The sequence below is a fragment of the Maylandia zebra genome, linkage group LG12, assembly GCF_041146795.1.
Source record: "Maylandia zebra isolate NMK-2024a linkage group LG12, Mzebra_GT3a, whole genome shotgun sequence".
Taxonomy (NCBI): domain Eukaryota; kingdom Metazoa; phylum Chordata; class Actinopteri; order Cichliformes; family Cichlidae; genus Maylandia; species Maylandia zebra.
Genome location: NC_135178.1, coordinates 27,441,186 through 27,460,207, shown reverse-complemented (window position 1 = coordinate 27,460,207; position 19,022 = coordinate 27,441,186). Strand labels below are relative to the sequence as shown.

The window sequence follows — 19,022 nt, the reverse complement described above, 5'->3', positions numbered from 1 at the left end:
GCTCACCCTCTCCACCGCCTCACTGCCAATGAAGAGAGGCAGATGGTTGTTATGACCCCTCTTCCGGAAATCTACAATGATCTCCTTGGTCTTTTTGGTGTTTAAGACCAAGTTATTGTCGTGGCACCATGACTCTAGTTGTTGCACCTCTGTCCTATAGTTTGTCTCATCATTGTTGGATATAAGTCCGAGCACTGTAGTGTCATCTGCAAACTTAACAATGAGATTGGACGCGCAGAAGGAAATACAGTCATGGGTGAAGAGAGTGTATAGCAGAGGGCTCAGAACACACCCCTGAGGGGCACCGGTGTTGACCACAAGGGTGGAAGAGGTGTTCTTACCCACTCTGACACTCTGTCTACGGTTAGTGCACTCTGTCTACGGTTAGCGCCACTTTTGAGCGGTCGTTTAGACATTAACCAAGATTAGATATGAAAATATTTCACAAATCTGTTTATCTTACATTCAACAAACACAACTGCTCAATGCAGCCTTTCCCTGCAGTCTGCCAAACAAAGACAATGCTTTCTTACATGTGAGACGTGCCACCTGACTGATGGCCCCAAGAAAGAAAGTTCATTGTCTCATCCTGGACAACTTTCAAGAAAGTTGACTGTGTAATGTGAATATGAGAGAGTCTTTAAAAAATAGTTTAGTGCATTTTAGAGCTGTCAAATGCCCTAATTTTTACTGTATTGGAATTGTTTAAATACATTATACAAAACGTAAAAATACAACATTAATTTCTAGTATTATTATCTTTTTCAAGTCATAAATGATGTGAATATTGTATCTGCTTCAAAATCGCATAAAGGTAGTGCTAAAGCAGTCAACAAAATGACCAAAAAGGAAATGATTACATAGAAGACTGTTTCACTGAATTCACTTCTTAGAATGACGTAATTGAAGGTTGTGGCTGTTCCTCCCAAACAGGATATGGAGAGTGGCTGTGTGTTCCTTTAAGTAGAATTGGAGCATCCACAGTTTAACTATAACGCACTAAGTACCGCAGTGCTGCACTAAGTACCGCAGCAATTTCCTAATGTTGTAAACCTGCTCAACATTTGGCAATAAAACCCTTTCTGATTTCTGATTTCTAAATGGCAGAAAGAAACTTTTAACATCACATTCATTCAACTAGGAGTGGTTGATTCACCAGAATAGGGATATCTATATCAGTGCATTTAAATCCAAATCCATTTTTGCACAAATTTGCTTTGCCAAAACGGTTATTGTACACATTTATTTCCTAAAATTTAGGCCCAGTGGGGAATGCAGATTAACTTCTGTTTTAACTTCTGTGTCATCTGTTTTACAACTGGATAGTTTATTATGTACTCAAGCTTCTCTAAATAGGTTATGACCGTACAGTCATTGGCTGTGACTCCCTGTGATATGTTTTACCGCTCCGCTTTGATAGATGGCAGCAGATCTCTGGCTAGAGCTGCAAATGGTACACTGAAGAAGAAGTGGGCGTGGGTTTGCTGGCACTACAGCGCCACTTTTGAGCGGTCGTTTATGTTGTCAACAATAACAGACCGCTGAAGTTGTCAAGCAACGTCGAGGAAAAGTCATACATCAGTCCCGCGACGGTATAGTCTTTAGTTGGGTATGAAAGTACATTATATTATTTTTATTTTGATTAAATCCAGTTGTGTAATGCATGAAGTCACAATTAAAAACAGCAGCTCTAGACCCTGATGCTGACATTGACTGTTAGCATAGACAGTCTTTGGTTGCTAGGAGCCGAGCTGAGCTAACGCCACTGGTTTAACCTTAGCGCTCTGCACTTAATGAGAGAAAGCGGTTACACTGTGCATAGATAATTGGTGAAGATTCAAAATCAGTGAAAGTCAACGATTAGCTTTATTGTAAGGTTAACATTGAAATGTTAACGAAAACTTGTGATCTGTGTATGGTCTTCAGATGAAGGGCTGGTTATGGCTTGGCTTAATAGTGATAACTGGCCAGTTACATAACAAAGCTATCGAAATATTTTGATAGCTTATTTGTTCTGCGGGCCCAGAGGAGGCACTGGCTAAGCCCCAAAATTTGCTGGCACCCCCAGTGGCTCCCCCTGACTGCCCTATGTTGGGAATAATGTAATAAGGGTGCAGAAAAGCTGGTGCCAGTCCCTGGACAGATCACTGTGCATCTCAGGGCCAACATGGAAATCTAATGATCTAATATTTATTTGTATTTCATGAACAAGTTTGCTGTTAAAGTGAACTCCAGTCTGGGAGAGTGAATCTTAAGCTGCTTCTAGTCAGCTCTGCTGAGAATCAGTGAAGCCATCCTGGGACTTCCACTCAATTAATTGATCAGTCGATCAGTTAAAACTGATTAATATAGATTTCAAAATCTCATTTGGTTTTCATATTTACCTATTTTCAGTGATATAAACTTTAATACCTTCATAGACATGATATAAACTTTATTAGCAGGAAATTAAGTAGGAATATCATTCTTTTAGATTAATTATTTTGTCATATTTCCAAGTAACCTAGAGCTAAGGTTAAACCAGTGGCGTTAGCTCAGCTCGGCTCCTAGCAACCAAAGACTGTCTATGCTAGCAGTGAATGTCAGCATCAGGGTCTAGAGCTGCTGTTTTTAATTGTGACTTCATGCATTACACAACTGGATTTAATCAAAATAAAATAATATAATGTACTTTCATACCCAACTGTAAATTCTGTTTCTGGTGTGCCACCTCAATATTTTTAGTGGCTCGCATATGGCCACCCCACATACTTGTTGCTGTGTCTGTAAATGTTATGATATAGCAATACGTGAATAAAGTTGAACAAGTTTTGTAAATTAATTCAGTTCAATTTCAATTCAGTGTCATTTTTATAGCAATAATATAAAGAAAATTGAAAGAATCAGAGAACCCCTTTGAACAAGCACTTGTTTAAGAATGAGAACTTTTTCAGCAGATGTCTAATTATATATATATTTAAATACCTGCAGTCAACAATCGAGGGCAAAGGACAGTGCACGAGAGAGGTGAAGAAGCGAGTGCAGGTAGGGTGGAGTGGTTGGAGACGAGTGTCAGGTGTTGATTTGTGACAGAAGGATAACAGCAGTGAAAGCAAAGGTTTCTAAGGTGGTGGACAGGATAGACAAGATCAGAAAAGTATATCAGAAAGACGGCTCAGGTTAAGTGTTTTGGAGGTGAAATTAAAGAGTAGTTTGGACAATATTGGATAAAAGATGTTGAATATGAAGCTGCCAGGCAGGAGGGAAAGAGGAAGACTTCAGAGGAGGTTCTTGGTGTAGTAAAGGAGGACATGCAGAGGGTTGGTGTGACAGAATGGGATGCTAGAGATGGGGTGAGATGGAGGCACGTGATCCTCTGTGTCGACCCTTGAAAGGACCAGCTTCAGGAAGAAGACAAAGATGTAATCATATACACAGAAATAGGAGAATTTTCTACTTAAATTGAAGCAATCGTATGAAAAATACGATATGGTGTGAAAGTAAAGTTGCCGTGATGTGTGCTGTTTTTCCATTACTGTGATCTTGAAGTACTCCTACCAATTTAAATAGTTCTCTTTGTCTTACTTTGAATATTTTTATTCCTAGATCAAAGATGGCCCCGGACAGTGCTCAGATTCGGCGGCAGGGTGCTCAGGACTTTATGGCTTACTATGAGTTTGCCTGTGCCAGGCAGGAATCTGTCCCCCTTCCTGCAGTTAAAATGAACCTCAACAAAGGGATGCTGGACTTTAATGGAGACAAGCTGAAGCTAACAGACTGGCCACCCGTTCTCAGCTCTATATCCATTAATAAACACCTGCACCACATAGCAATAAGTAGCACATACCAAGCTAGTTTGGCTTCTGGAGAGGCAGGTACGTTATTGAAACAGTTTATACGATTTTAATTGTCTATGTTAGAAACTTGTTGATTTTCAGATTTTACTTAAAACAACAATGTCACCATTGGTTTCAGATAGAAGATATCTTAAATCTAGCTTCAGGAGGAAGATTCCAGCTATTCGCTCCAAGGATATGACATTAAAGCTGTGCAAGGCCCTCAGAGAGTGCCTCACTGTCTCTCCCAACCTCAAGACGCTGCAGCTCAATGGACTTCCACTGAGAGAAAGGGACCTCATCACCCTAACAAAGGTGAAAGCAGAGCATTTTAAAAGCAAAGCATTGTAACTGTTTAATTTTTAAAAATGTTATTCAGAACTTTTTCTGTGGTTTTTGCTTTTTTGTTCACTCTTAGAATGGACATTTATTAAAACAAGTTCTTTGTTGAAATGATCCTAATCTAGGGTTTGGCAAAAAGCACTTCCTTGGAAAACCTATCTCTGATTAACTGTCCAATCAGTGATGAGGGCTTAGAGGGTATGTGCAATTATATTACTGTCTCCTAATTTTGTTCAGGAAAGGAGTTTGTATTGTATGTTACCTGTGTAACTGTGTGTTCTCTATGTTTCTATATGTTTTAGTCATTTGCCAAAGCGTTAAGTATTCTGCTAACATCAGGGCAGTGGATTTTAGTGGATGCAGTCTTACCTGGAGGGGGGCAGAGCACATGGGCAATATTATCAAGGTATAGTATTTGATTTTCAGTGTCATCTGGCAGTCTATTTTATTTTTTATTGAGAGATGATTATTTAATAATTGTAAACTATCCAGATAATAATTGTTAAAAAAGTTTGTTAGGGAAAAAATTGAGGTGCACAGTGCAGATTACAGCAGCATGTTTTTTGACAGAGGGATTGTAAAGCTGTATACACACTGGAAGCGATTTTACTTGTTCACTTTCTATGGTCTCTAGTCAAAACGTGGCCTTGAATCGCTTCCAGTGTATATGCAGCTTAAACCTAGAAGATTTAGAGAGAGAAGTTATCAGTTAGTCAGAACATTATGTAATAAAAGATAGAATAAGACAATGTGGGCCTTTTCGTTCAGTAATAGAAGTGGAAGAGTCTTAAAATTTTTCATCACAACTTTTGTAAGAATCCTTTTATTTATCTTAAAGCATCAGGGTATGCAAAGACATGGTACGGCGTGGGCGGAGTCTCTGAGGTATCGACAGCCGCAGTTTGAGGGTATGGGAGGTCTTCGCCGTGTCACACTTAACTGTAACACTTTAATTGGGGACCGGGGTGCTGCGGCTCTTGCGAGTGAACTTGCTGAAGACCTCTGGGTTAAAGGTTAGTAGATTTGTGAGTTTGTGGTGTTTGTTGTTTTCCTTATTGTACAAATTTTTGATAGGATTTCTGTTTCTGATTTTTGGCTTGTAAAACAGCTGTGGACCTGCAAAGATGTGGTCTTTCCAACGAAGGCGCTCGTCGTTTGCTAGAAGCCTTGAAAACGAATTCTTCTTTGTGTGTGCTGGATATCCGTGGTAACCCGTTAGTTGGTAAGTTGCTACCTAAGTCAAGGCAATAGCATTTTCTTGTTTTTTTCCAGACTTAATAGCACTTTTCCCAATCTGATAAAATATTGTTCGTTCCACTGCTTGAGCTGGTTTGTTTTTACGTTTCCATTTGACATATTAATGCAAACCAAATTCTGTGTGTGCGTGGCACTTTCCAATTGTAGAAAGATCATTTGAGTAATACTGTAATTACATCAGTCATGTAGTAGTTCATCTCTAAACCAACGAAACATAAATTTCTAGAAATGTTTCTGGTACTTAATCTTCACTGATTTTGAGTTTTCCTTTCAGATAAACTCCTAATTAAAACTATAATAGAGAAAGTACTAATGAATGGTCATGGACAGTCACCAGAGGTAAGTTTTTGGGAGAAATATTCCGGGGGGGTGGAACCATTGCTCTAGGTGGTGTATTTGTATGCATGTGTCTTCCTTATGTTGTCCTGCAGTATTGCTGGATCAAGCCTGCAGCGTCAGAACCACAGAGAGCTTCTGGTCCAAGGAGGAGAGCATTACCCAGTACAGTCAGAGGGAAAGCTGCATTTAGAATAGGTATTTATGTATACATACATTTTTCTTGTTCCATGTTCCAGATAAACACAGACAGACTGCATGTAACTCCATGTTATTGTCTCCCTAGTCAGACAAAACACAGTAAATTCAGTATTTCTGGTTGTACACCTAAAATCAGCCTATTAAAAACAGATATTTATTCATTTATTTTTATGAGCATAGGCACATTTCTCTGTTTTATGTTGGGGGTTTTTGTGCATGTATGTGTGCAGTGTAAATTCACTGGAGGATTTCTTTCAGTCTGTTTGAGATAGTATTGCTTATTCTCTGTGTCTTTTCAACTTCTCAAATTAAATTTTTAAGTCATCTGGAGACATGGTAAGAACTGAATTCATTGTGATTTTATTTTGTTTCTCCTGCTGATAGGTGCAAAAATAATCTTGAATTTGTGATGTGTTTGATTATGGTTTAGTTGACTTTGCCCTTATTTATAGGATGATTTCAGTAGATACTCACCTAGATTAATTAGTCTTTCATCTATTTGCGTGTGATGTTTATACCCTGCTTGTTAGAAGCAAGTAATATCTGCTAGTTTCACAAAGCATGTAGTTCTTATCATTTTTGCATTGATTAATTCATGGAAAGCCCACACACATGTTCTGCTGGCCATTATAATCACTTCCACTATTTTGCGCATATCTTGTGTTATTATTGGGAGGGACCTAACAATTTTCTGTGAGCAAAGATTTATCAGTTTGTCATTTATCATTGTTCAGTTTAATTAAATATTATTAATGCACATTAATGCCTAGTGATGCAGTGATTAGCACTGTTGCCTCACAGCAAGGCCCTGAGTTCAAGTCCTCTCTCAGGCCAGGGTCTTTCTGTGTGGTGTTTGCATGTTCTCCCCATGTTTGTGTGGGTTCCTACGGCTTCCTCCTGCAGTCCAAAGACATGCAGTTAGCGAGGTTAGGTTAATTGATGATGGTTAATTGCCCATATGTGTGGATGCGAGTGTGAATGGTTGTCTGTCTCTGTGTGTTAGCCCTGTGGCAGACTGGCGGCCTGTCCAGGGTGTACCTTGCCTCTCGCCCTGAGACTCCTAGGATAGACTCCAGACCCCCCACGTCCCTGAATTGGATGGCAAAAGACGATGGATGGATTGATTATTATTCATTTATATAGTGCCGAATCACAACAGACACCTCAAGGCACTTTTAATAAATGGTGATAAAGTACAGTTCATAATACTATGAGGACTTTGCATCATCAACGCTGCGCCCTTCTTAGAGGTGAAGATTTCTCAGAATTCATGGACATGTCTTCTCTTTGCAGCCACTCATAAAGGACCATCTCCTGGTGGACGGAGTTCAGCTGCTGCTCTGAAACCTAAGCCATCACGCACCCCCCATGTGCCTTGGCGTGCTGCTGCACGAGCTGGACGCCAAAGGTGAAGATATGTTCAGAAGAAACAACAAGCAAACAACAAAAACTATGTTCCATTAATAAGTTTGGAAGATAGTTTGGATTGTGTGTGTGTTTTGGGGGTCTGGAAGTTTATTTTTTCTGCATATGGAAACCTGTAGGGAATGTAATTATATGTTTAAAAAGCATTCACTGTTTATTATAGTCATGTAGAGACTAATACTATGTTTTTGCTTCTGCAGAGGTTTGCCTCCTGGAATTACTGTAACAGACCATAGCTTTCAGGTAAGCTGTCTTGTGTCTGTGTGTAATGCAGCGTAATGAATAAAGAGCCCTAAACAGCAGCATTAATGTTAATATCTTATTAGGGTGCAGCCACAGTGAAAGTTACCATGGAGTCTGATTCAGAGGCAGAGGAGGATGATGAAGAGGAAGTGGTGGAAGTGGAACCGAGACCATCTTCTCTTAATCGTCAGGACAGATTCATTTCGCGGAGGTTTGAACAAATACAGGTTAGTCATTTTTGTAATGTGCTGCTTCTAAAGTCAAAGATGTGGTATGTGAAGAGTTCATTAAACAAAACCACCTCACACACTGCTCTTCTGATCCATGCCCTGTAGATGGAGCTAAACGAGTGCCGTATGAGGCTCGGAGAAGAGCGGAGGGCCAGACTGAAGGCTGAGTCCAGGCTCATGGAGGTAAATAAAATCTGTAATACATACAGATAAATTTATGCCTGTTATTTATTTTTAATGTTTTCCTTTTATTGCAAGTTTTAATCATAGAAAATCCATAGAAAATCAACCCTCTCACAATCAGCTGATTTCTTAAAATCTTTGAAAATTAATTTGACCAACATGTTCCAAATCACAGACCCTTGAAATACACAAAAATGGGTCAACATTTTTACATTTTTTTTTATCTGTTATTCTTGACCAGCAATTTTGAGCCCTCATAAGTGCAAGAGAGATGCATTCTAGTGGCTGCAAATCTAAAGTTGTTTTAAATTTACTCCAGGGAATTAACAGAAAACAGCATGTTGGTTTAATTGGTGTACTTTTGCTATTGAAACTGTGTTATTTCCCATGTTATTTGATTCTCAAAGTTGTTTATAGAAAATAGTGTGATTCTTTGTGAGTCAGGTGGGAGGTACTTATTGATTTTTCATGAAGTAATGCAACAGCTCGTCCTTTATTGAAGAGTCAGTTTTATTGAACAGTCGTGTTTTTTGGTTGTTTTTTTTAATGAATAAATAAGACTGTGCCTTTATTCTTTATGTAATTTCTGTTCAGTATGAGCTGGAGAATGCTCGTCTTCGAGATGCCAATCACTCCCTGTCAGAGGCACTTGCTGCCAGTGGCTCTGCATTAGCACCACCGGCTTCCAGTGCTCTTGAAGATGAGGCAATTCTGGAGAGCATTGAGACATCATTCACTAAGTTTCACGCTTTCCTGGATTTGCTCAAAGATGCTGGGTGGGTATTTTTAATGGCAGCAATTACAAAATGCCACTGTTGTCACAGGACCTACGTGGTTTACTGAAAATCCGTTCTTTAAAAATCTTTCAGTTTCATTATGTGTGGGTGTGCTTTTTTCCACTTCTTGAGCCAGAAGTTGGCTTTTAGTTTTGTTTTGAATGGATCCCCATTTTAAGTGGCTTATATTTAACTGTCTTTCTTCCCCTTGTTACATTTAATGTGTGTTTTAGGACGATACCTACAGTTATTTATTATATTTTATTTTTTATAAAGTTATCTTTGTGCATCGTACAAAACATTGCAGAAAAGTGTTTGCTTGATTTTTGTAGAGTATTACAGTCTGGCACCCTGTGAGTAAACTTTTGTGTAGCTTTAATATTTCAGCTGCACGATGAAGCAGCTTATTATTGTAGCTCTTATCATTTATAGTGTAACAATGTGGTCTGCAAGAGTAAGTTCATTCAAGTGGTATAGAAAGAGCATATACTCAGATTACACACTTCTGTTAGTGATGTATCATTAAATTGTTATGTTTGGAAAAACCACAGGTTGTGTAGTTAATGGCTCGTATTTGACTTGGGATAGGATGTCAAACAGGTGTATTTTCTAAAATATTAGACTAGTGATATTTAAAAAAAGGTGTGCATCTTAGATTTCAGTTTCTTTCGGAAATATCTGAAGTTAATTTTAATATTGGCCAATTTGATATTGATTCTGCAGTTTAATTCTGACAGGATGGGTTTCATTCAAAACGAAACTCTAGGTTTGTCATTGTCATTTCTTGGATTAATACGTGGAAACCAAAGCCCATGGGTTAGGTATAATTTCGCAGTCATCTTTGAGTCAGTTACTCACTCAGTCAGGGTATCATTCTGGAATCTTTTTAAATCTAAAATGCGCCCACTAGCCACTTAGTTAGGTGCATCTTCTTGCACAAGGTTGAACCCATTTTTGCTTTCAGAACTACCTTAATTATTAATAGAATAGATTAAGCAAACATATGCTCTGCTGGATTAAGATCTGGTGACTGTGGAGGCTCTTTGAGTACAGTGAACTCATTGTCATGTTCAAAGACTAATATGACGTTATCATGCTGAAAGCAGCCATCAGAAGGTGAGTACACTGGGATCATAAAGGGATCAGTGAGAGTAGTCAGATTAGCTGTGGTGCAGTTATAAAGGGCTTCAAAGAAAATATCCCCTCACACCGTTACACCACCAGTGTACCCAATATCTTATTATCTCAGTCACATCTTACCATAATCATTTTTTTATTTGCATTTGTTGTAGGAAAAAGGTAGGCTGGTATTAGCTGGTTATCTACTCTGGAAGTTCATTTTTAATTGATTGCATGTCTTTCTTTTAAATTTCTTGTAGCTTAGGTCAGCTAGCTTCAATGGCTGGAATTGACAAGTCAGATTTCCACCCTCTGGGAAGACCTCAGCTTTCCTCCACAATAGAACCACTTTTGCATGGTGCGGCATCACCGCCTGGAGGGCGTTACAGGATCGATGCTCTGTCTTTGGTAAGAATATGCAAAGCAAACTTTGGAAGCATGTTCTGTTGGCAGGTGGGGTGAATATTTTAAAGTTTGCATAAGCCAATTTGCGCACAAATCTGTACGCAAATTGTGGATAAATAAATCATTGCTTCACAGCACTGTAGACTTGCCCTCTGTGATAATGGTGGACATTAGATTTGTAAGCACATCAAGCAGAAATGTAGATTAACTTTGACTACAGATTGTTAGGTTCAAGAATTATAGTTTAATGCATTCACATTCTCTTTTGCAGCTCAGGATGAGAGGAGTATCTGTTAATGAGACATTATTAATGTTACTTCAGTTTTAGTTTTGATTAGAATAGTTAGAATAGAATCGTTTTTCACATTGTCTCATCAAATGTAATTTCTGGTTTTTAGGTAGGAGGTGCCCCATCTGCCTACCCCGTTGGATTGTCTGACACCAGATTGCACAAGTCTCCATCCCCTACTAGAGCAGCCCTTCATAAAGAAAGGTCACTTGATGTAACTTTCACTCAGGCTTCTGCACCAGCAGCAAGTGGTGTAGTGGATGTAGAAGAGGAAGCAAATCATTTTTCAAAGCCTGACACCCAGCACGACTCAGGCTCTGAACACAGTTTTTATAGCCAAAAGTCCTTTGATAATATTTCCTTTGGTAAAACTTCCCAGACTCGGCCAAGCCACCCCACGAGCAACAGCAACTCTCACAGAAACAACAGTTCCCATGGATACAGCTTCAGCAACAGCTACACTTACAACCGTGCTTCTCATAGCAATGGATCTCGAGGTGGTTCGTCTGCAAGTGTTAGTGACATTTTAAGCGACAAAGAGTCTGTAGGATCAGTAGGGTCAAGGAACAGGGGAAATGGAAGGCTGGTGACAGTAGGTCAGTCAGGATCAGAAGGGTCAGAGAGGAAAGCCCCTTCTACGAGAGGCGCTCTAGAGCAGGTCAGATCTCTGGAGAATCTGGGGGTTCAGTCAGATAATGAATCCTAACTAGGCGACCATAAACTTTCTCCCTGTGTGTCAGTGCCTTTTCTTCTATGTTTAGATATTCGCTGCGTTTAAATTGTAGATTTTTTTTTTTTGTCACCTTTATAAATGTTTTGTTCTTTTTTTCTTTTTCTTTTTTTTGCATTTTCAGTCCAAATCATTTCAGTTTAGGGAAACAAAATGTTTTTTGCATTTAAACCCAAATAAATAAGTGATTTAAAAAATTAGCCTTATATTATTGTTTTTACATTTTAGATTTACATTTACAGTCTTATTGAAGTTTTTCATAAAGTGCAGGGAATCTGCAGTTTAATTCAGTGCGACATTCTCAAATCTGTAACTCTGTTTCTTCGAGTATAATCCTGATTCTTGTAGCAATCAATCAAATACTAGAAAGTTTACAATTTCAAGACATTGCATGGGAGCTTAAAGCAAAGTGTCATTCCTTGTTTCACATGTGCTCTTACTTATTTGTAGCTTTGGACATTAAAGTAATTTTTTTAAATGACAGATTTTTTATATTTAGAGGGGTTTTTTTTAAGGCTCTATGATATATAATGGCACAATTTAATGTTCCTGTTATTTTGCTTTAAATTTAGTTTATAATAAACTATTTTGCAATTTTACACCTAATAAAGTGTTCTTATCTTTATTCTAAACTTGACATTTAACATTGTCAACATGTGCTCATACATAAACTGTTTGTTCATCATGTGCAATACAGAAAACTATTATTAATATTTAATGACTTAGAGTTAGTGTGATCTTCTATCTGATATGAACCACAAGAACAGCTGCCTACTGAGTAATGCAACCTTAACATAACTTTTATTCTCATTGTCAGGAACCATCTTTTTGATAGGTTATTTTTCAAAATCCAACTTAAAGTGTCACAAGGGTAAGAAAATTAAACAAATCCCTGCTGGGAAAACAACTAAAGTACTTTTGAAATATTTTTTGTGTGAATATTTAAACTCCAGTTTTTGTTTTTGTTTTTTTTGGAGTCCTGACTCACTGTGAGCAAAGCGCGACTTTTGTGGGTCTGTATTTCTTAGCTTGTGTATTCGTTTGCCCCTGATGTCACCCTGGCCTCTGTACTGTGTTCCTTCTGTTCCCTGTCAGAGTTATCTGTATTCTGTCTGTGGATTTCCTGTTTTATTTTGAAGGTTCAGATCTTATATCAGTGTTTCTAGTTTCGCATCCTCTGTCTCGTTAAGTCTAATTTCTCCGGGATGTTCCCACCTGTTCCTCGCTCCCTCGTGTTCCTGCCTGTGTACTTGTCCTGCAGTGTTCAGCGTCCCGTCGTACTCTCAGATTGTGCCTGTGTGTTTCCGTTCTCAGCATTCATTGTTCAGTTCATGTTTTGTTCATCGCCAGCAATAAAGCTGTAGTTCAGTTGCAATTCAGTCTTCTCGAGTCCTGCATTTGGATCCTCACCTCCGCACGCCCGCACACAGAGTTCTGACACATTATCCTAACACGTAAGCACCAAACGTCAACCGAAAACAGAACGGATCTCTGGAGAGGTGACAGATTGTGCGTAATGCTTCCAATTTCAGTTTCAATTTTTATATGTTTCCAGATATTTTGACACAGAATTAATTGGAATACAGAAATATATGTAAAATAGGTTGATTAATTACATTAATTTTGTAACTTTTTATGTTTTTTGGGGGGGGGGGGGGTAGCTATATCTGCTAGTAGTTGTGATCAGTAAGTGTACATGTTGACTTTGTTTTTCTGTTTATGACGTCTGAGACATGAAATTGAGTGATATCTCTCTTTTTGCAACTTTCCAGCAAATCCAGCTGTTTTCAGAAAAAACTTTTGAGCAGAAATTCTGCTGATTCATCTCTTTTCAGCAGAAATTCTGATGATTCACCTCTTTTTTGCAGAATTTTCAGCCTGTTGACCTCTTATCAGCACAATTCCCTGCAGCTTCTGCTCATTTCAGCAGAATTGTCAGTCTATCCACCTCTTCTTTGTGAGAATGAGTTTGACTCAGTGAGATGAGTAAATTTTAGTTTAAAAGTTGAATTTATCTACAAACACTAAAGAGATTTGCTGCTTCGGCTATGGTGGTTACTAGATTTCCAATATTTTAGATATCACTTTATAACAAGTATTGTTAACTCATCTTTTTGTTTATTTACAGTACTGTGCAAAATTGTGACCCATTCTTCATTTCTTGATATTTAGTGTTCAAGGAGCTAGACTTTACAATATGTCAGATATGAATCTCCTGCCACTATGTCCTATCATGTTACCTACAACCAATGCAAGCTCATTTGGGGATGCTCTTGTGCTTCTAAAGTTTAATGTTTGTTTCCATTGTCTTTTCTCTAATGTGGATCTCTAGTTACAGTCAGAGCTGTATCCTGATGAGCATTGCAGTGTTCAAGTCCACTGCAGGGTCCAGCAGAATTTCTGGAAGTGGAGAAACTGGAGCAAACTATTTTCTATGGTAAATTTTGGTTGTGGTATCTCTTATTTTGGCTGAGATTTCAGTGAATTAAGGTCTTTATTTTATCTAAACTTGTGCGGCACGACTCATGTCTAATTCTTCGGGCTTTCTGGGGTTCTTCAAAATAGCTCTTTGGACGTTAGCTTTTTTTCATTTGTTTCCAGTCCAGTCTTTGTACTTGACCATTTTCAGGAAATTGTTTTTATTTTTAACCTATAACAAATGCAAAACCTAACAATGTTTGACACATAAAATACATGTTTTTGCACCATCGAGGTGTTTCCCACAGAGCTATTAGCTGATCTCTTGGAATATGTCTTGGCATGGTCATCAAAGTATCATTTAAAAAATTAAGGAAACTGAGTACATGAAGGAAATTTCCCCTTGTGGGACTAGGTATCTTATGATAGGACAAAAGTGGAATGGCCTAACACAAAAACTGTCTCTAACAGATGAACAGTATCTGAAAATCATATTGATAAAAAATATAAAAAATACAGCAAAGACCTGAAACAGACACTGGGAGTTGTGGCTGACCTTTCAGTTGATTCATCAGTTGATTCAGGGAAGGGAAACAAAGGGGGGAAAAACCAAGGTTAGTATACAGGAGAAAGTCGGGAGCAAGGTACAACAGTGAGTGTTTACAGTGGTCTATCTGATACTCCTGTGTTGGTGTTGTTCCTAGATCAACATAATGGCTGTATCCGGTTCGATCCCCGGGCTCTCTGTCCTGGTCGTTGTGTCCTTGGGAAAGACACTACCCTACTGCCTACTGGTGTTGGCCGGAGGGGCCGATGGCGCGATATGGCAGCCTCGCGTCTGTCAGTCTGCCCCAGGGCAGCTGTGGCTACAACCATAGCTTGCCTCCATCAGTGTGTGAATGCAAGAGTGAATGAATAGTGGCATTGTAAAGCGCTTTGGGTGCCTTGAAAAGCGCTATATAAATCCAATCCATTATTATTATTATTATTATGATACTAACAGCTGGAAACGTGTCATACAGCTTTGTTTGACAGAAATGAAGGAGAACACATTTAGTTCAATTGTTTCTACATGAGCTTTGTGTGATTTGATAAGTATCTGAGGCTGAGACCATGGGACTGTAAAAACATGATTGTTGGGCTTCATTTCTGTACTGAACAGTCATTTTAAGATTAGCTAGTAAATAACAATTAGCTAATGTTGTTCATGAGATTAAAGTCATCTTACTTTGGTAATGTAAATATAATATGGGCAATATTATAGTTATTATATTAATCATTATTAGTCATTACAGCAGGGAGTTTGAACTCCATGTCAAATACTGAGCTTCAGTAAAGATTCAAGTTGCATTTATTTATCGTTCCTATCACCTTAAATCTTCACTCAAAGACGAGTATCTTTGACAGTGTATATATAGATGTATTATATATAAGAGACAAATGTTGTTCCTTCAGTATGTTAGCATTACTACATTTGGCTCAATGCTTACATTTATGTGTAAAAAGCAAATGTACGAGCTGTGATAACTGTTTCTGATAGAATGAAGAGTAGACCGTTATATAAAATATTCCTTCATTGGGTGAGAAAATCAGACCACGTCATAACTGCTTTAAGTCATACAGAATAGATATCAGAGCCTTAAACAGGCTGACCTCTGCTAAATGGGTCAAACTGGGCAGAAAGTATACAAACACATAACATCCTTATAAAATATGATGTAACACTATAGATCAACTTACCCCAGAATATATAAAGCATATAAACAATTACAGCAATATGATGCAACAAACACAGCAGTACTACTAATCCAAAATACTCAAAGCTTCATGGAACTGAAACAAACATTTATTTTTAGGTCCATTCTGCTGCTGATACATACTTTAGGTTTCTGAATATTAAACTTGGGTTCAATAAATTCTTCATAAATGTTGGCCCTGAACTAGCAGCGGACATCCCGTGTCATAAAAATGAAAATATCAGTAATATAAAATCAAATCCCTTTTCATTGTTCCTCTCAGCTACAAATGAGCAAGAAGTAATAAATATCACATTCAAATGTAAAAGTAAGTCTTCAATGGATTATCATCAAATAAATATGTCTGTAGTTAAACAGGTTATTCTGAATATTGCTAGTCCCTTAACATATATCTGTAATTTATCATTTCAGTCCGGTTGTTTTCCAAAAAAAAATGAAAATTGCGAAAGTAATACCACTATATAAAAGTAATGACAAACACAGTTTTACCAATTATAGGCCTATTTCTCTACTGCCTCAATTCTCAAAAATTCTAGAAAAACTTTTTAATTCAAGATTAGAAAAATTCCTTGGAAAAACATCAAATAATAAATGTTGGTCAGTATGGTTTCAGAACGCAAAGAACCACTTCAATGGCGATAATTGAGGCAGTAGAAGAAATTACTGATACACTGGATAAAAATAAATATGCAGTTGGTATTTTTGTTGATCTCAAAAAGGCCTTCGACACAATCAATCACTCAATTTTATTGGATAAATTGGAAAGATATGGTATTCGAGGGAAAGCTGGTAACTGGTTAAAAAGTTACCTAACGAGTCGGGAACAATATGTTAGCATAGGGCATTACCACTCAGAGAAACTTGGTATTAAATGTGGTGTTCCCCAAGGGTCAGTGTTGGGACCAAAACTTTTCAATGTATACATAAATGATATTTTTGATGTTTCTCAAGTACTTAAACTCATACTGTTCGCAGATGACACCAACATATTTTTCAGTAGCGATGATTATACTGATCTTGTAATGACCGTAAACAGGGAGCTAAAATTAATTTAAAAAAATGGATGGACATAAATAAATTATCATTAAATATAAATAAAACTAAAGCAATGTTTTTTTGGTAATTTAAAATATAATATAGAATTACCAATTATCATTGAAGGTGTACCAATTGATAATGTGAGTGAAAACAAATTTTTGGGAGTCGTAATTGATAATAAAATTTCATGGAAACCCCACGTCAGACACATAAAAACCAAAATTTCCAGAAGCCTCGCAGTTTTGAACAAAGTGAAACAATTCCTTGATAAAGATGCACTTCGTACTCTGTACTGTACCCTGGTTCTTCCATAACTTTAATTATCCATAAAATCATCAGATTCTCTGTAAGATTAAGGTCAGCTATTGTATTATTATATTTTAAAGGCTTTAAAACCAAGTAAACGCTGAAAGTACAAACATCGCTAATGGCGACTTTGCCGACATGTGACCAAAGTAATGTTTTAATGTTCCTCATTATTAAACATTTTCACATAAATGAGTGACATAATATTCAGTACTTACTTTTAACAGTTTACTCTTCGGCCTCTCTGCTTCTGCCATCTGCGGCAAAATTATCCACACCGACTGCAGCGCTATGAATTGTGGGATATGTTGGGCCACGAAGTCTACACTAGTGATGGTAAATTCGATTCTTTTTACTGAATCGAGTTTTAATGAGTCACTCACCAAAGTGAATTGGGTTTCTTGAGTCATTTGAGTCACTGAGTCAATTGACCAGAGAGGGCAAAAATGTATATTTTCACTCAAACTTAATTTGTTTCTCTTTTAATGTAAATCCTACTGCTAAGATGAATGATCGTAAACGAAAACAACTATTTTCTTTAGAGCAAAAAAGGGCAAAAAAACTCTAAAGGGAATATTTATTTCTTTTTATTTTAGTTTATTGGTATTTTCCTTAAAAGTGTCAAATATATATTTTCTCATCTAAATGTCCACTGAGCTGTGAGCCAGGGGGCGGTAAAGTGCCTTAACATTGGTTGCCAACCAAGAAGAAGAAAAGAAGCTGTGAGCCAGGAGGGAGGGGGTGAGTGAGTGAGTGAGTCAGTGATTCGTTCAACTCGTTTGAGCTATGAGCCAGGAGGAAGGGGGTTAGTGAGTCCTGAGTTATTCGCTTATGCCAGGGGTCAGCAACCTTTAACAGCAAAAGAGCCATTTGGACCCAGTTTCCACGCAAAAGAAAACACTGGGTGCCGCAAATACCTTTTGACATCTAAAATGAAGATAACACTGTATATATTGTTTTTTAACTTTATGCTTTGTGTGAACAACTAAGGTGTGTTGCTTATGAAATCCATGAAGTGCTGCAAAGAAAATTACATTTTATTTATGTAATTAACACATTTTGAACTCCATCCATCCATCCATCTTCATCCGCTTTGTCCGGTCAGGTCGCGGGGGCAGCAGCCTAAGCAAAGAGGCCCAGACCTCCCTCTCCCCAGCCACCTCCTCCAGCTTGTCCGGGGGAATACCAAGGCGTTCCCAGGCCAGCCGAGAGATATAATCTCTCCAGCGTGTCCTGGGTCTGCCCCGGGGCCTCCTCCCGGTGGGACATGCCTGGAACACCTCACCCAGGAGGCGCCCAGGGGGCATCCTTGTCAGATGCCCGAACCACCTCAGCTGGCTCCTTTCGATGTGGAGCAGCAGCTGCTCTACTCTGAGCCCCTCCCGGATGGCCGAACTTCTCACCCTATCTCTAAGGGAGAGGCCAGCCACCCTTCGGAGGAAGCTCATTTCTGCCGCTTGTATCCGCGATCTCGTTCTTTCGGTCACTACCCACAGCTCGTGGCCATAGGTGAGGGTAGGGACGTAGATCGACCGGTAAATTGAGAGCTTCGCTTTTACACTCAGCTCCCTCTTCACCACGACGGACCGGTGCAGCGTCCGCATTACTGCAGCTGCAGCCCCAATCCGTCTGTCGATCTCCGGCTCCCTTCTCCCATCACTCGCGAACAAGACCCCGAGATACTTGAACTCCTCCACTTGGGGCAGGAACTCATCCCCGACCCGGAGTGGGCACTCCACCCTTTTCCGGCTGAGAACCATGGCCTCAGATTTGGAGGTGCTGATCCTCATTCCCGCTGCTTCACACTCGGCTGCGAACCGCTGCTAAAAAAACTAACTAACTAAATAAATAAAAAAAAAATAAAAATAAAAAAATAAATATTTACAAAATTCTGCCTAAATATGTATTTCACCTGGTTAATGTGTGTGGCAAGGCGTGGTCTGCTGCGCCACTGCAGGGGAGGCGGACGCACCTGAGCGGCACCAGCAATCACACCTTGCCGATTTAACATCTGTGCTATCTATGTTGTGTTGGTGTGTGTCGGGCTGTGAGCTGAAAAGCTACTGCCGGCTGTATGCGTACAGCAACCATGTGTGAAAAGTGGTCAATAAAGAGAAGCTGTACAGCGTGTTCATGGAAACATCGTCGGGTC

General features: G+C 38.7%; 1 protein-coding gene across 6 annotated transcripts; it reads left to right on the top strand.

The window, feature by feature from the left end:
* The first annotated feature begins 1,466 nt into the window (after window positions 1-1,466).
* On the top strand, window positions 1,467-12,726 carry cep78 (centrosomal protein 78). Of its 6 annotated transcripts, none has more exons than XM_004547088.2 (17): window positions 1,473-1,592; window positions 2,971-3,024; window positions 3,586-3,854; window positions 3,955-4,130; window positions 4,283-4,355; window positions 4,460-4,563; window positions 4,996-5,170; window positions 5,266-5,379; window positions 5,689-5,753; window positions 5,846-5,948; window positions 7,245-7,359; window positions 7,577-7,619; window positions 7,703-7,846; window positions 7,955-8,032; window positions 8,627-8,808; window positions 10,188-10,335; window positions 10,731-12,726. In XM_004547088.2, exons 3-17 carry the CDS (start codon window positions 3,593-3,595, stop codon window positions 11,325-11,327), a joined length of 2,379 nt encoding a protein of 792 aa, XP_004547145.2. In that variant the 5' UTR covers window positions 1,473-1,592; window positions 2,971-3,024; window positions 3,586-3,592; the 3' UTR covers window positions 11,328-12,726. The 6 variants fall into 6 exon arrangements, with proteins under 6 accessions (XP_004547143.2, XP_004547145.2, XP_076747097.1 ...); XM_076890982.1 differs by having other exon boundaries at window positions 1,474-1,604; XM_076890981.1 differs by having other exon boundaries at window positions 1,474-1,609.
* Window positions 12,727-19,022: the final 6,296 nt, after the last annotated feature.

Bases quoted from the DNA above. Each gene is read 5' to 3' on its own strand.
- cep78 (XM_004547086.2), top strand. From the start codon at position 3,593: ATGGCCCCGGACAGTGCTCAGATTCGGCGGCAGGGTGCTCAGGACTTT. The intron at 5,380-5,688 runs GTAAGTTGCTAC...TTTTCCTTTCAG, and splicing joins CCGTGGTAACCCGTTAGTTG to ATAAACTCCTAATTAAAACT. The intron at 8,809-10,187 runs GTGGGTATTTTT...AATTTCTTGTAG, and splicing joins GATTTGCTCAAAGATGCTGG to CTTAGGTCAGCTAGCTTCAA.